The sequence below is a fragment of the Anopheles merus genome, chromosome 3L (genome assembly GCF_017562075.2).
Source record: "Anopheles merus strain MAF chromosome 3L, AmerM5.1, whole genome shotgun sequence".
Lineage (NCBI taxonomy): Eukaryota > Metazoa > Arthropoda > Insecta > Diptera > Culicidae > Anopheles > Anopheles merus.
This window is the reverse complement of record NC_054085.1, coordinates 33,742,161-33,759,043: the sequence shown is the minus strand read 5'-3', so window position 1 is coordinate 33,759,043 and position 16,883 is coordinate 33,742,161. Positions and strand designations below refer to the sequence as shown.

The window sequence follows — 16,883 nt, the reverse complement described above, 5'->3', positions numbered from 1 at the left end:
TCATACTTTACCTTGTAACACGAATTATTCAGTTTCCAGTTATGCGGAAAAATCGGTAAAAATCAATTATGATTAAACATTGAGCGGTTGGTAGAGGTTGATGTAGCTTTCAATGATGTGCAAAACTAGATTATTTTAATTCTATTACAAATCAAACCCATTACATTGCAACCCTTTCTGGCCACTTTGACAAACCTGTACTACAAACACACACTCTCTCTCTCTCTTCCCTCACACATGGCGAGCCCTCTTTCTCTCATTCCAACCGACCAATATGCCCCAACCATCGCATTCGGCCAGCCGCATCGGCCACATTACGCTACAGGCCGCGCGTTCCGACAGACAGACAGCCAGACCGTGCGCGCGTTCGCTGCTCCTCCCAGGCACCAACACCTTCCTTCCCCCAAACGACACGGCCCCTCTTCCTAGGTGCGTGGCCGGGGTCAGGTTGCTGCCACAGTGGTAGCTGCTGGACAACTTATCCGTTATCCCCGTTGGCGCCATTCGCCTGCTCCGCGTGGCGGTGAAGTGGTGGGTGACGGAAGCAGGGGTGGGAGGGAGGGTGGAATTCGAATTTCGGATCACGATCGAATTCCGTGTGCAGAGTGCAGTGGTGCTGTGCTGTGTGAGAGTATCGCCCGGTCCCAGTGGGTGAGTGAGTGAGTGTGCGCGTGATTTCGCCGTGTAGAAGGCCGCGCCAAGATAGCAAGGAAACCGTAATCGTAATCGCAAAAAAAGTAAGTGTAGATCTGTGTGTTTGTGTGTGTGCGTGAGCATGTAAAGCAATGTGTGTAATATGTGGGCTGAATATTTGCATGTGGAAGGGAGAAGAGTGGATGGAATCAAATATGAGAAAGAAATAACAAACGGTCTGCCAAACGGTGTTGCTAACGCGCGTCCATCTCGGCAGCCGAATTGTGTTAAGTGAGGCTTCACACAGTTAGGCTTCCAGCGTTGCCGTTGGACGCTCTTCGCTTACCCTCGGGTCTGATGGCGTAGTGAACCGAACCGAGTGCTAGTGCTGCAATTTCAAGTGCATCGTCCATCGAGCTGAGAAGCGTCGACAATCAGGCGAAGATCGAACACCGTACGGTATCGGATCGTTCCGAAAGGGCGAAACCCGTTGAACGAGCGCGTTTTGTTTTTAGGTGATCCTCGGTCGAGCTCAATCCACTCGAATGGAAACGGTTTATGGCTGGGGCTGTTACAAGGGGGGATAAAGGGAGAAAAGCTTCAACAACCCGGCAGCGCCCCGTCCCGATCATCAACCGCGGAACTGGGGATCGTAAAAGAAAACGCATCTTTTTGACCTAGAAAATTGGGAAAAATCCGATCGGAAAACTGCACGGTGGGTGAAATGGTGAAAATTCGGGAAATGTAAAAAAAACAGCTTTGTGAACGGACTGGAAAGTGGCCAGAGTGGAGCTGAGTACAACAATGTGACAGTGAACCGGGAACTGCAGTGGGTCAACTGCTGTTTACATGAAGCTGATTTGGTTGCCTTTGAGTGATAGTGAGTGTGCATGTTTTGTAAACTTCCCATACCGCCAAGCACAATTCAAGCCCTTCTTAACCTTCCACTCCGTTGTGAGGGTAGGAACATTGAAATTTAAAGAAAAAAAAACTGTTAAAGAGAAAATACTTCTGCCAGCGGTGAGGTATTTGGACGTCGAAAGAGGCCATTTTAATTTTTTTTTCCTGCTGCCGCCACTACTGCTGCTGCTGGTACCCCCCCCCCCCCCCCCCACAGAAACACCCAGCGCCACCCCGTTTCGGACGCGAAAGGGTGGTCGCTTTGCCTGGTGTGGGGCGTTAGTGGGCCGTGGGTTAGCTTTCGTTTGTTTACTTTCACTTTAGTGACGACGAGCAGAGCAGTGCAAAGCGCGCGCGCTTGTGTGTGTTGGACGGTGCGCAAAACATATTTTCGTGCCAAACGATCATCATACTCATAGCCGTTTGCGTTGGAGCGTACACTTGAAGGGAGAGAGAGTCAGTGCTGGCGTGTGTGTGTGCGAGTGCGAACAAATATCAATAACCCAATCTCAATTTAATCTGTTTCGTTTCACGCCGGTTAATATATTTAAATTGAGCGTCTCACAACGCCACGCATTCGAACCGTTTCGATCGAACAGAAACCGCGCCACCCGCCATCGATCAATGCACCCGAGGGGGGAGGGTTGTTGTTGCAACGGGACAAGCCCTTAACTAGCGTGTGTTGGTGCGTGTGTGTGTGCTGCTGTATGTTGCATTGCGTGTTTGCTAGATGATGATCTGCTTTTCGAGAGTATCCCGGCCACCCCGCACGCTCCCGGGGGGGGGGGGGGGGGGAGCACGGGGTGAAGTATTTTGTTTATTGTTATATTGTGTGCTGTAACCTGGATGGCGGGGTTTGCCGGTGCATAATTCTCACCCCCGATTGGCCCCCATCACAATGCGTTGCGTTAACCTGCTGTAGCGAAAAACTCATCCACCGTGCAGCACCGGTGTCGGCCTGACATAATTGTGGAAAGCAAGGCGAAACAAACGACATCCAATGGGCGGCCGAACTTGAAATGGACGCTGCGCTGCTTATTTGTGTTGCAAAAAAACATGAAAGGAACGATTATATAAAGGTTTATGGTCGCAAAAAAGAAGAGCTGGGTCTAGCCTAACACAAGGGTATGGGGCTGTGCGCTAACCTAACCAAAACCTTTTTGGCAAACGAGGTTCCTCGCTTGGTGCTACGTTTTTGTTACGTTAGATTTGCGGATCAAATGGAAAAAAAAACTATTTGTCTCGTTAGTTTACATTACTGGTGATGTTAAGTTGGGAACTGAAGTTTATATTAGTTTCAGGATAAATAATCTGTCTATGTTGTCTCATAACTATTGCTATATCGGTCTAATATTGTTTTATTTGTATGATAAACTCGTTATTTCAATGAGCGTTTTAGAAACTTGAGTTATTTTAGCACGAAAGAGTCGTCGAAAGAGTCGATGCACTGAAAATTAGAAGAAAAAAAAATCAAAACAAGATATAAACAATTTCGATTTGATGGCTCTAAAATGATTGAAGGTAAATTGCCCCTAAAAACGGACAACAATGTTCTTTCAGAGTGTTAGTGTTACCTAATTAGTGATTCGTTTTTTTTTTATTTATTCTGCTCATTTGTTTTTATGTTTTATCAACCAGAAGCTCTGGTTTTTTTGTTTTGCTTTTAACACATTTTAAATAGAAGAACAGTTTGAAGCACAGTTTAATTATAGCAACCCAGTTGCAAATTGAGTGTCCCACTTATTTTCCGATTGTCTGATTCAGCTTCCGCCTCAGCAGCATGGGCGGTCGAAAATTGGATCTTTTTATTAGGTTGGTAGTATGATTGTTAATTTGAGGGTTTTTTTTCCTTTGTGTGCTTTTTTGTTGACCTTCGAAGCGATCAACGCGTAGCTTGATTTTTGATGGTTTATTGTATTTGTTGTCCATTCAGTTTTGCCCAAATCTACCTAGAAAAAGGCACAAATCGATGGATTTCTTTCGCATCGGTTGAACTGCGCTAGAGCTTCAATAGCAATCCATCAAAATTTCAATACATTGGCAAAAAAAGAAGAAAAAAATAACACCCAAGACGTAGTAAATTGACCGAAAGCAAGACGGAGCGAACGACCGGAACGATACGCGTCGCCAGCCGGAAGTGCACAATTGACGATAAGATGCACAAACCAGCCCAGCATCACAGTAAACAGTAAAGAAAACGTTACGCTTCCCCAGTAAAAGCAAAGCAACAACAAAAATAAAAAACACAGTCATCATCCACGAGACGACGAACGCGAGATCACCCGCCAGTTGTTTACGTTCCATTGTGATGCTGCGCTTATCGCTTGCGCAAAACACATACTTCAAATGCGCAAAATAACATATCGCGTTCAAGGCAGAGGCGTATAGTGCCAACAGTGACCAACCAAAACCAAAACACTGTACAAACACACACGCACACACTTGCGTTGAAGTTCCGGTCCGATTCCTTCCACCGATTGGGGCGCGTCGCCAGCTAGTGAATGGGAGGCCGCTTTTATGATTTTATGAGGCGAAACCCAGTGCCGATATGACTCATCGTATCATGGAGTGTGTGTATCAGTGAGAAAAACGCTTGGTGAAACACTCCGGAGGACATTCAACGTGCAATTTTTTTTTGTAAATTCAATGCACCCTCGCATCCACCCAATCTCTGTCCAATCCAGCAGCATCTCTGCCGGAAGTGCTCGCTCGTCGTTTTCCTTTCTAGGTTGCGTTGTGCACCATCCCCGATGGTGCCTTTCTCTTTGCCCGTTCCCTCCCACTGATTGGGCCAGTAATTGGGGCTTTGGGGAATGGTGAGCAGCACCAGCTAACCCGATTGTTCACGGTTTGAATCCGGGCCGGGAATTATATCCACCAGAAGACGAACCGCACGGCGTCGCTACCTTTTTCCCGCACGGTGCGCACACAACTTCTTTCAAGCTGATCGTTGATTTTGCTTTATTCCAGATATGGCATCGACCCGATAGAAAAAAAGGAACACCCTGTGTGTGTGTGCATGTGCGAGAGAGAAAGAGGGAGAGACAGATTACGGAGCAGCGCTGTAAATTGGATTATTTGTTTTACGTCGCTACAGTGACTTCCCGAGACCGGCACCCGAAGAACGTCCCGAAGAAAGTGTTAGGTAAGGTCAATGTCAGAGTGCTGACGTACCAGCCGGAATAGAAGCGCGTCATCTAAGCCCGTCGGAAGCCCGTTTGATCGTTCTGTAATAGGGGAAGCAAGGGGGAAGGCAAGACAAGATTTAGGTCATGATTAGGCGGAAACTTTCCCTTTTAATCGGTTCACTGATTCCTTTGTGTGTGTGTGTGCGTGTGCTGTTGCTGCAAACAGCCGCTCACGATCATCATTAGAGATCGAAGGGCAGCATTGGGCCAGTACAAAAGGGTATCTTGCTGACCGATTGGAGGTCAAGGAACTTTAGTGTGTCAACCCTTGGGAGTGATGGGCTGCTTAATGAGAAATGGGAATGACCTTTTGAGCTTCGTTTTCTCTTAATCGATCGTTGGCTGCACGCCTAATTACTCAAGCATTCTTGATAACGTTTTCAACGGTAATTTCACGATTGGAGAGTGATTGAAATTGAAAAACCAACACTAAAATTGCCCTGCAGCAAAAACTAGGCACCACTTTCACGATCCTGAACAAAGGCAAAGGCCAACACTTGGCCCAAACTCTCCTGCTCTCTCGACACCGAAGGAACGAAGCGTCTTTTCGAAAGGAAAAGTGATCTCTTGTGATCTCCTCCGCACCACAGAAGAACCTAAACAATTGCCTAACATCAAAACCAGACAAAACAGATGTTTGGAAAAGCCCACCCCACTTGGTGCTGTGCCAAGTGAAAGTGTCTGGAGTGTCTGGACAACAACAACTTCAATCCTATCCGCCTTCTCGGGGAGCTTCAGACGACGCGTCGAGATTGCGTCAATCAAGTTCCTGTGAGGCGCCGTTCCTCCCGCAGCGCCCGGGATAGAGCAGGGTCGTTAATTTTCGGTTCCGCTAATCCCGGATGCTTTTACTTTCCAATTTTCAGGACCTATTGTCATTTCGCAGATCAGCGGCCGGGCACGCGCTAACGAGGCGGATCCGATCGGTATGATAAGCAGGGGGGGCCTAGTTGAGATTCTTCGCTGATGTGATTTCACTTTCTAGAGGATTCGAAGCAGATTTCGATCGGAATGTCGATATTGGAAGAGGTGTGAAGTTATGAGTTATTTGTATGAAGGCACGATCTAACGATGGATGTTATGATTTTAATAGCCACAGAAAGCGCCGACTGCAGTAAAGGCTGGACGTGAGGTAATTGCGCGTCTGGATCGTTGATTGGAGGCATAATCTTGATAATTCATTTACGTGGCACAAATAAGTCTAGATAACCTTCATGTTCAGGCCGGCCTGTGACCCGGTAGGTCGTAACGTGAAGAAAATAGTCCTCTTAACGAATGGTGTCTTATCAGCTTTAGACATAAGCTGTCTAACCGCTTAAACCAGTTAAATATCGCTGTGGAGTAAGAATGTATACTCCGAATTTAAGGGATCTGTTTGGAGAATATTCTCTAAATGTCTGTTCCAGTTATCATATAATGTTGATTTTTCCAATGAAAATTTTATATTTTTTAACATCGCAGTTCTACGGCGAACCTAGTAGAAAGAGCCGGAATTGAAGATCAACAAAAGTCTTGAGCAAAAATCCATTGTTCAGACACTCCAAAAGCCAAACAGACTTGTCTAAAGCTAGCTAGGCTTAATCTGATCGCGAAAACGTTGTATTCTATGTTATGAAGTGCAATAAGCGCTTTGAAATAATCTTCAATATCGATTTAAACACATTTAGACTTCATTGTATTATCACAGCTCTCAAAGTTCACAGTTGTAGACATACGAGGGGATTTAAATTCAAGGTACGCTGATGTCAAACAAAACATGTATAACTTGAGTAACTACCAACTGATATTACTACCCTGCTGTGTAATGATTACCATGATAGAACCAAGGACTGTTTACAATCTTATTGAATCTCTCCTTTTTGAGACATCTGCTCATCTGATTCAGTACATCACATAACTTCAATCAACGTGTTACCTGATGTTATGATTGTCCAATTTTTGGACTCCTCCAACCATTGTCAGCAAACATAAACTATCCATTAATACCTTAAAAGGGTCAAGGAACAAGTGCCCAAGGTTGATCAATGCTTTGTTTAGCGTTAACACGAGATCATTTCCCCCAATTCTTGTACAACAAACGCTGTCCCTACAAGCCGAAGAAGCTATTCTGAGCAAACCAGCAACCATGGCAACCATCTTAGGCGTTATAGCGCGCAGGCGCGTGTGTACAGACAGATCGCTAATCGGTTCCGCACGCTTGTCAACGTTCGCCAAGCGTCGTTGGCGTAATCGCTTGCCAAGGAACCTTGCGCGAACCTTGCGCAGTAAAAAGGTTCGCTCCTCAAGGGAGCAGAGCGCTCCATTGTGCCAGTAGAAAATAGCATAATTTCCCTCCCCCCAAACGTTGATGTGCCATCGGGAATGCAGTTTGTGTCGCGGCGCGTTGTTCAATCACCTTCCAAAGTCGGATCAGACCACACAAGCAGTGAGGCATGGGCAAACTGCAACGGTTGCAAGGGGGGGGGGGGGGAGGGTTGTAGTACAGCTCCCGAAGTAATCGGTGGTGGTGCTCGTTTTATTTGTGTTGCCTTCTGCTCGGGACCAAACCAGCCGTTAACGCGACCATCCACCGATATGATAATGGGTGCTTGTGCAATCTTTCAATTCACGCGTGCTCCTCGATGTGGTGATGGTCCCGCTCCACACACACACACACTGATCGTCTTTGCGATCGCTGGAGGGAGCGATCCGTGACAGAAATATTATTATTGTTTTGTGCGCAACCGTACTTGTGCGTTGATTAAAATAATTGCAGCCGAGCTGCAATCGGTCTCGGTGGGCACACGGGGACGAAGAAAAGGCGCTGCAGCAAGTTTAGTCGATGCCGAGTGGAGATGAAAGGAATGTGCTTTAATGCCTGTGCATCTTTTCTATTGCCTTGCGCTCACGACACCGCTCGTGGCAATGAGGGAGTGTAAAAATTGATAAAAAACGTAAAGCTGAAAAGAAATTGTTTTCCTCCAACGATTTACGGCGTTGGCATTAAACTTGACATGTCTCGTGCTCGTGGCAGCTTACGTGTGTGCGGGGGAATGTAACGAATTTTTAAGACGTCATTTTCACCCCACCCAATGCCGACTAGGTCAACAAAGCCCGAACACAACCGACAGCCGGCTGGACAGGCATCGGCAGAGTGTGTCACCCATCCAGCGGCACGGCGTTTCGGCGACAGGCAAATTTCACCCTCTACAAGAACCATCCAAATCCTCCCCGCGGGTGGGTGGGTGAGTGGGGATGTTGGAAGAAAAAGTAAAACCACTCTTACCGCATCCATTATTCATGCATTTCTCTTTTTGCATGCACACGAGGGACGGCGAGAAGTATGACGGCGTGAAAGTGCACGGTTGGTTGGCGTCGATACCAGCACACGAAGGAAGCAGGCAGACACACACACACGCAAAATGAGGATCCCCTAAATGCCTTACGAGCATGAAGAGACTTACGTGAGGTCTTCCTTCGCTGTTGATGATGATCCATCGATTTTGATGGTTGTGTTTTGTGCCTTCCTTCCTTTTGACAAACTCCGAAATCATACATCCGGGGGAGAAAGGCCGTGGTAGTGCTGCGGAGAGTTGAAACATTAAATTCGCATCATTAAGCAGACAGCAGCAAGCAAGCGGTCCAAAAAGCCCCGCAGGCCTGAGATGTGACCCACATTTCCGCAATCGAAACTGATCGACGGACAGACGGACACGCCAAATCGTTGGGCCTGGTGTGTGTGTGTGTGTCTGTCCGAAACGCAGCACATAAAAACGGGTTTTCTTTCATCACACCCGTCAGGGGTCAGACGGAGGAAGAAACACAGTAAATGGCAAAGTTTGCTAAAGACCCGGTTTACCAGCTAAACGGAGGCCTGTTTTTTGTGCTGCTGATGATGATGCATCTTCCGTGCAACGAAGATTTGCTTGGGTTCGATTGCGAGATCCGAACACACCGAGCTTTGTCCGGCTTATCCAAGTGGCGTGCTCTGGTGAGATACAGCCTTTGTTGCAAAGTTCCATTTCTTTGTTGTGTCCCGTGCTCCAATCGCGAGATCTCCAACATGAGAAAACACATTTTTCCAACGTCCACCCCTGGACAGATAATGCGGGAACAATGCGCTACAACATGTTCTCAAGCGATCATGCTCCCATCTGATGCTTGATCGCTTCGTACCGGGAGCACGTCCGCGACTCGGACAGATCGCTGGACCGACGACCTAATTACAGGTGTGCAAAATACCACACACGCGAGCGTATGACACAGTTTAATTTATCGATGCAATCACAACCGTCACCAACCACCGGTGGCCAATGATGTTATGCAAGATGTAGGACGTACGATCGCTGCGATCGCAACCCGTTTGCGCCGCCATGGTTCCTGGTTCCAGCTATTTAGCTATCTCCAACCTAGAATGGAGATCTTGTGTGGGAAAAAATGTAGGTTACAACTGGTGGAAAACTCTCCAGCACTGGTCCAGGTGGTCGTGATCGAGGTGTAGAGGAACTATGCGTGATGAATTGCGATCACTTCCCGTAGAAAACTCCCCGTTACAAACAGGAAATGATGGTAGTGTCCGTAGAAGGGCATCGCAACAGAGGGCCAGTGGGACATTAATATTTATCAAAACATAATGTCACTTTTCATCTGCGCGGGCTCTCCGGATGTTGGATTATCAAAGCCTATGTGCGTTACGTCAAACCTTGGGATTGTAAATAACTCCACAGCACAGATTACAAACTGTGCCCGTGCGCCCTTGGGAAGGCATTGCATTGGGGCGTGTGTTTATATTGTGATGAATCATCAACAAGAAGTCCATAGTACCAGGCAAGCTGCTCCGCTTATACTTACTTTCTTTGTAGCCTTAGTAGGAATGCAGGAAGTTAGCGCGGTACAGATGTTGTTTGTCAATGATCTTTCCGTATTTAAGACCAGCTAGAAGCTCTGCGTTTCAAAAACTCAAGGCTTTGTTGTCGTGCTGAGGCGTCAAAACTGATAAGGTTGCCTGTTTGTTTAGATATTGATTTGTCACGGGCGTTGGGGCGAAGCGCGAGATTATTAAAATGCTCCACACAATATGTTATAGCTCCGATGAGGCACTCAGTGTACAAAGGGTTATATATCAAGTCGTGCTGCTGTCTTTGTGCTGCTGGTGGGTGTGTGTTTGTTTGCAAAGAAAGCAATTCTAGAGAGCGTACGGTTGCGTGTTTGTGTGCACTTCTTCCCACCGACTGGTCTATAATTGCACTAAGCCCACTCTGCAAATTACCACAACGTCCTTGGCGTCGATCGGTCGACGACTGCCAAGCCGTGCAGTCCAGCTTCAGAGTGTTATTAAGAAGTCAGAATTGAAAGTGGAGCTTAACGAGTGCATGTGTGTGTGAGTGTCTAAATGAATGTTTCTCTTACAGCTTCAACAAAGAGCGAACCAGCAACAAGATGAGCCAATATTACTTCCCGATCGTGTTCATAGTACTGCTTGAAATGCTGCGCCTGGCACAGTGTAAGTAATCCCATAGTAATCCCATCTTTGATTGATTATATTGATGCTATCCTATACTTCCCTCTCTCTCTCTCTCTCTCTCTCTCTCTCTCTCTCTCTCTCTCTCTCTCTCTCTCTCTCTCTCTCTCTCTCTCTCTCTCTCTCTCTCTCTCTCTCTCTCTATAGCACATCCGTTTCTGTTCAACTCGGGTAATCACCGCCCGCCGGTAGAATGGAAGTCGCCGGAGGATAACTGGACGGCGGAGGCAGCACCGCGCAGCATCTATCCGCTGCTGCAGAATCAGAACAACAAACACCAGCTACCACCACGGTACGCGGTGATCGAGAGCGACGAGGACGAGCAGCTGTTGAGGCGTGCGCACGAGGCGAAAGAGAATGCAACCGCCCGGACGCTGTTCTACTCCCCCAAGGAGGAGTCGCATCTGCCGCCCCTGCTCACCAAAACGATCAAGTACTTCAATCTGCAGCAGGTTGCGTTCGAGCTGGAAACGAGCGTCATGTCGCAGGTCTCCTGCACCGCGTGTAAGGCGGGCGCTGGACTGCTGCAGCACTACATACGCACCGGGAAGAGTAAGGAAGAGATCATCAAAATGATTTACCAGTACTGTGTGCAGCTGAAGATCCAGTCGGCACGGGTCTGCGAAGGGGTGAGCCAGCTGTTCGGGGTAGAGGTGATCTACGTGCTGAAGCGCATCACGATCGGGCCGGACGAGATCTGTAGCTTCATCATCGGGGACGCTTGCGGGGACATTTACAACCCGTACCACGAGTGGGAAGTTGAGTTCCCGCCCGTCCCGAAGCCGGACCCACGGGAGCTGGGTCTGCCGAAGGAAGCGGCCCCCGTGTTCAAGGTGTTGCATCTGTCCGATACGCACTTCGATCCGTACTATGCGGAGGGATCGAACGCGGACTGCAATGAGCCACTCTGCTGTCGGCTGACGAATGGACGACCGACTACACCGAATGGTGCGGCTGGCAAGTGGGGTGACTATCGAAAGTGTGACACGCCGAAGCGAACGGTAGATCACATGCTGAACCACATCGCTGATACGCACTCGGACATTGACTTCATCATCTGGACGGGTGATCTGCCACCGCACGACGTGTGGAATCAGACCAAGGAGGAGAATTTGAAGGTGCTGAAGGAGACGGTGACGCAGATGACGGAGAAGTTCCCGGGTATACCGATCTTTCCGGCGTTGGGCAATCACGAGAGTGCCCCGGTGAACAGCTTCCCGCCACCGTACGTACAGCAGGTGGACAGTTCGATCGCGTGGCTGTACGATGAGCTGGATGTGCAGTGGCGGCGCTGGTTGCCGGCAAGTGTCTCGCACACGGTAAGGCGCGGTGCTTTCTACTCGGTGCTGGTGCGTCCTGGGTATCGAATCATCTCGCTCAACATGAACTACTGCAACAACAAGAACTGGTGGCTGCTGCTTAACTCGACCGATCCCGCTACCGAGCTGCAGTGGTTCATCTACGAGCTGCAGAGCGCGGAGTTTGCGGGTGAAAAGGTGCACGTGATTGGACACATTCCCCCGGGGCATTCCGATTGTCTGAAGGTGTGGAGCAGGAATTACTACAAAATTGTGTCCCGCTTCGAGAGCACCATTACGGCACAGTTCTTTGGCCACACGCACTTCGACGAGTTTGAGGTGTTTTACGATCCGCACGATTTGAGCCGGGCGACCAGCATCGCGTACATTGGACCATCGGTGACGCCGTACAATGATCTGAATCCGGGCTACCGGATCTACTACATCGATGGAGATCACGATGCAACTACACGGGTAAGTGCGATGCGAGAATGACGGGAAGGATCTTATTTTGAAGCATTCTGTTCCGATCTTGCAGCTAGTCGTAGATCATGAATCGTGGATCATGAACCTGAAGGAGGCTAATCTCTACGATTACCCCATCTGGTACAAGCTGTACTCGACACGGGCAGCGTACGGCATGAAGGGTCTGCGACCCGCCGACTGGGATCAACTGATCAACAACATGACTGACAGTAAGGAGCTGTTCGATCTGTACTACAAGTGAGTAATGATTTCTGGCTATTCCTCGTGCGTTCTCTAAACCTACTCTTCTTTCATTCGCCCACAATACAGACACTACTGGAAGGCCTCACCAGTGAAGCCGGAATGTGATTATGAGTGCCGCAAGCGCATCCTGTGCGACGCGAAGAGTGGACGATCGCACGATCGCAAGTACTTCTGCGAGGAGGTGGAGGCGAAAATCGACGAAAGCAACAAGGGCTGGAAGGATTGGCTCTTCAGCTCGATTAGCTCTTCGTACGTACTCTACAAGAAACTGTTCTAGCTTGCCCTGTCCCATCCATTAATGTGCCGCTCGCTTGCCCAAATACGCTTATGCGGATGACACCCAGAGCTCGCACGCATTACACTGACGCACACATCATATCGCACACTTGTACAGCCATTCCGTGCGTGTTGATGATGTCCCAAAGGGGTGTCGCCGGGTTTTACTTAGCTAACATCTGCCTCATGCTACTCTTACCCATTTTGTCCTACTTTTTAACGCTCTAGTCTTTCGGAGGTTTGTTCGGCTTGGTGGCGTTTGTTGGTTCGCAAATCTGTCATTTCTGTCGCTTTTTCCTTTCACGCTTTCGCAGCAGCAGCAGCAGCAGCGGCAGCAGTAACACGGTTTCAAACGGTAACCATGACACGATCGCACATCAACATGAACAGGAGGTGGCGGAAGCGTACGAACGCAATAGACGGCTGCCTAGCGTGCAGCTGGCTGCTGGGTGAAGAGGGACGAGCAAAGGGTTTGTGGTGTTTAATATGTCGACATTAATCTTCTAGAGCCGGTGAAATTTACCCAATGTGTTTAGTTGTAACCTTAATCCAGCTGAGCTGTGAACTATAGCTTGGCTGACGTCATAGAATATGTGTATGTTTACGTGTATGTACTCCCCTCCAAGGGATGTAAATAAAATAAGTTTTATGCAGCATTTGAAATGAGATATTTTACACAATTTTCAAGCAGGAAGTGGGCTGGTTTGGGCACAACTGGTGGTGGTGGTTTCGGCACAACTGGTTTGAGAGAAACTTACACAACGGAAGTCACGATCAAATGTAATTTAATCAACTCTTATGCACTGTTTTGCTTTTAGCGTATGCATTAAACCAATGGATTGATTTGATAGGAAACTGAAGGAGCCGACAGCTCTGCCAACCATTCAATTTAATGTCCAATTGATTCAAGTACATCCCATCCTATACTGAATGATCCAGTCACTGTTTAAGATCAATTAAGCTAATCAATTGACTCTTTCTCTTACTTGTAGTCCTTGACATTTAACCACAGCAATGTATCATGTCGAGAACTATCTTTCATTCTCAAAAGTTGAAGTATAATTATTAATTTTTAGATTGACCTATTTCATCCTTGTTGCTTAAATTGATAGTCTTTAAAATTAAGGTTACATTCTAAGAAGAGTTTGTGCAATTACCAATTCCAATTACCAAAAATAATTCCATCTGTTTAATGCATACGTTACGACCTGGAAGAGAGGAGTTGAATCTCCAACTTTGTACCATTTGCTCTACAAACTTCGCAACCCAACCCTATTCCCCACTCGTTGCTATTTATTTGCCTTCCCTCCCAACAGCATCTCGTACGCGATTCACGGGATAACGAAAATATTCTGGCGAAAACGATGACCATCCGGGGGATGATGTCGCAGTGATCCATGTATTAAAATCCTCCCGGCGAGGATTGCATCTGATTGTGGTGATGCCAACCAACAGCAACAACAAACGCGTGGATTGGTTGAGAAATTGTTTCGTGATACGTACCACCTCCGGAGTAAAGAGGGAGAGAGAGAGAGAATTAGTAGGTGAAAAATGCAAAAAAAAAACAATCAAACGATAGGTTTGTGATAAACACGACGGATTCAATTACAACTATTAGTGTTACAGTGGTACAATCGAATTGTACGCCTTCGTCTAGCGAGCGAGAAAAAAAAAGAGAAACGGAGGTCGAGATATTGTGAAGCACCGGGCGATTGAATCGAACTGAATCGGGGAACCGCTCTCCGGTCGATGAAACAGCAGACTTTCTATTATATTTTTTTCAAACTAGGAAACACACAGGTACTACTCGACTGTTAGGCAGAGCGCGTTGTGCGCATAAACCGTAACATTATAAATAGGAGATACTACGAAGTTCATCCGCGTCATGGTAGACATTAGACGTAAAGAAGACGTCCCCCGTTTCAGTCTGTAAATAGGAGTTAATTAAATCTCACCAAAATAAATTATTTCATATTATAAAAAACAACTTTTTTTCTTATCGTTCACTGTCTAGTTGTCAACACAAATAGAGAACCTTCTCTTGTCTAACTGAGTGTCTTGACTGCAGTTATCGCAAGTGGTGTCGTTGTCATTTTTACACTTCAATTAGCACAGCTTAATCTCTCCTCCATTCGATCGAACCCTCAGCTATCAATAGTATCTTATCGAAAACTAGTTTCAATTTGTTTAGTTAATCCCACCCGCTTCCTGATTGACCTGCCTCACAAGTGCTGCACTATATAAACCGCCACGCAATACACCAATCCTTCCAGTAGCAGTGAAGTGAACCATGGGAACTCCAAACCCATTCTGGATTGTGTGCGTAGCCCTTGCTGGGGTACTCTCTTTAGTGGCATGTTTGGATCTTACCGTACCAACGTCCCGCGATTGGTGGGAAAAGGCCGCGTTCTATCAAATCTATCCCCGATCGTTTATGGACAGCGATGGGGATGGTGTGGGCGATCTTAACGGAATCGCTTCCAAGCTGCCATACCTAAAGTCGATCGGTGTGAAGGCGTTCTGGATGTCACCGATCTACAAATCACCGATGGTTGATTTCGGCTATGACATTTCTGACTTTCGGGACATTCACGAGGAGTTTGGAACGATGGCTGACTTTGAGCGGTTGGTGGAGCAGGCGCACGGGCTCGGCTTGAAGGTGATCATGGACTTTGTGCCGAACCATTCGAGCAATCTGCACGAGTGGTTCGTAAAGTCGGAACAGCGAGAGCCGGGCTATGAGGACTATTACGTGTGGCATGATGGGAAGGTTAATCCGGCGGGCGGTAGGAACTTACCACCAAACAATTGGGTATGTAGCAGTAGCTTGATGCTAGCGAGTGATGATGACACACAGATGATGGATGATGCTATCTGATCTGTGTTACAGATTCAAGCCTTCCGTGGCAGTGCATGGCAGTGGAGTGATCAGCGGCAGCAGTACTACCTACACCAGTTCACCGTCGAGCAACCGGACTTAAACTACCGCAATCCGACGGTCGTTCAGGAGATGAAAGATGTGCTGCTGTTCTGGCTGGGCAAGGGCGTGGACGGGTTCAGGATCGATGCCGTACCGACGCTGTACGAAGATACGCAGCTGCGCGACGAGCCAGTGAGCGGGTTGACAGATGATCCGGAGGATACCAACTACCTGCGACACATCTATACGCAGGATCTGCCAGAAACGGTTGAGATGGTGTACGAATGGCGGGAGCTGATCGATGCATTCCAGGCAGAGCATGGCGGCGATACGCGCGTCATCATGACGGAGGCCTACTCAACGCTAGATGTGATCAAGACGTACTACGCGAGCAGTACAGGGCGGTTGGGATCCCATATGCCGTTCAACTTTCGACTCATTACCGAGGTGGACAAGCAATCGACGGCAGCGGACTACGTGAAGGTGGTCAAGGATTGGATGAGCATACTGCCTGCCGGACAGGTGCCTAATTGGGTGGTAAGTCTTTGCGCATGCTGACCGCTGCAGAACAATCTCGTACTTAAGCTTCCCACGGTCTCACGGGTTACAGATGGGCAATCATGATCGTCCCCGCGTTGCGACGCGTCTCGGGGAGGAACGAATTGACGCACTGAACATGGTGCTGCTGTCCCTCTCCGGAGCGAGTGTCACATACCAAGGGGAAGAGATTGGCATGACCGATGTGTACATCTCCTGGGAGGACACCGTCGATCCGGCGGCCTGCAATGCGGGCAAAGACCTATACGCGGAAAAGTCACGCGATCCGTGCCGCACACCGTTCCAGTGGGATGATACGGCTATGGCTGGGTTTACTACCGGCTCCAAAACTTGGCTACCCGTCGGCGAACGGTACAGGGAAGTGAACGTGCAGGCACAACTTGCGGCCGAAAAAAGTCACCTCAAAGTGTACCGATCGATGATGGAGTTGCGCAAGACGAAAACCTACCAGCTCGGTACGGTGAAAGCGGTTGCGCTCGGTGATTCCGTGCTGGCGGTTGTGCGAGAGCTGACCAACTTCGGTACGTACATTACCCTAGCCAACTTTGGCAGTCAGATCGAGGATATCAGTGGCATTACGCTGGCCGATGCGCTTCCTGCCAAGCTGTACTTTGAGGTCGTTAGTTCCAATTCGCATAACATTCGGGGGTGAGTTTTCAGCATGGCAAAGGAATTATAGATTGTTTATTAAAATAATTTTCCTTATTTGTAGAGGTTCGATGGCAACGAAGGACATTGTTTTGCTGCCGAATGAAGCGTTTGTACTGAAGGCTCAAATTGGACCGGTGGAGCGGGTGTATTCATCGATCTGTGATAGTTGGCTTCAATAAATAAATTAAATTCTTTAAGACAACAACAAATACAGTATTTTTGCAAAAAAA

The 16,883-nt window shown here is 47.9% G+C and overlaps 2 protein-coding genes across 7 annotated transcripts; both read left to right on the top strand.

Annotated features, from left to right (window-relative positions):
- Nucleotides 1-299: 299 nt before the first annotated feature.
- Nucleotides 300-14,077, top strand: LOC121599102 (sphingomyelin phosphodiesterase). 6 transcript variants are annotated; one of them, XR_006005634.1, is made up of 7 exons: nucleotides 300-737; nucleotides 4,504-4,678; nucleotides 10,112-10,203; nucleotides 10,369-11,993; nucleotides 12,058-12,242; nucleotides 12,315-12,762; nucleotides 12,842-12,887. XR_006005634.1 is itself a non-coding variant. In XM_041926629.1 (7 exons), the coding sequence occupies exons 3-7, from the start codon at nucleotides 10,140-10,142 to the stop codon at nucleotides 13,890-13,892; spliced, it is 2,109 nt and encodes a 702-aa protein (XP_041782563.1). In that variant the 5' UTR covers nucleotides 300-737; nucleotides 4,504-4,678; nucleotides 10,112-10,139; the 3' UTR covers nucleotides 13,893-14,077. The 6 variants fall into 6 exon arrangements, 4 of the variants coding, with proteins under 4 accessions (XP_041782563.1, XP_041782562.1, XP_041782560.1 ...); XR_006005633.1 differs by having other exon boundaries at nucleotides 12,839-12,887; XM_041926629.1 differs by lacking the exon at nucleotides 12,842-12,887 and adding an exon at nucleotides 13,841-14,077 and having other exon boundaries at nucleotides 12,315-12,497.
- Nucleotides 14,078-14,592: 515 nt separating this feature from the next.
- LOC121599104 (maltase A3-like) lies at nucleotides 14,593-16,883 on the top strand. Its single transcript, XM_041926630.1, has 4 exons — nucleotides 14,593-15,336; nucleotides 15,415-15,981; nucleotides 16,055-16,650; nucleotides 16,715-16,883. The coding sequence occupies exons 1-4, from the start codon at nucleotides 14,815-14,817 to the stop codon at nucleotides 16,830-16,832; spliced, it is 1,803 nt and encodes a 600-aa protein (XP_041782564.1). The 5' UTR covers nucleotides 14,593-14,814; the 3' UTR covers nucleotides 16,833-16,883.

Coding starts and splice junctions, on each gene's coding strand:
- LOC121599102 (XM_041926627.1), top strand. CDS start 10,140: ATGAGCCAATATTACTTCCCGATCGTGTTCATAGTACTGCTTGAAATG. Junction 11,994..12,057: donor ATCACGATGCAACTACACGG/GTAAGTGCGATG, acceptor CCGATCTTGCAG/CTAGTCGTAGATCATGAATC. Junction 12,243..12,314: donor CTGTTCGATCTGTACTACAA/GTGAGTAATGAT, acceptor CCCACAATACAG/ACACTACTGGAAGGCCTCAC.
- LOC121599104 (XM_041926630.1), top strand. CDS start 14,815: ATGGGAACTCCAAACCCATTCTGGATTGTGTGCGTAGCCCTTGCTGGG. Junction 15,337..15,414: donor ACTTACCACCAAACAATTGG/GTATGTAGCAGT, acceptor TCTGTGTTACAG/ATTCAAGCCTTCCGTGGCAG. Junction 15,982..16,054: donor GACAGGTGCCTAATTGGGTG/GTAAGTCTTTGC, acceptor CACGGGTTACAG/ATGGGCAATCATGATCGTCC.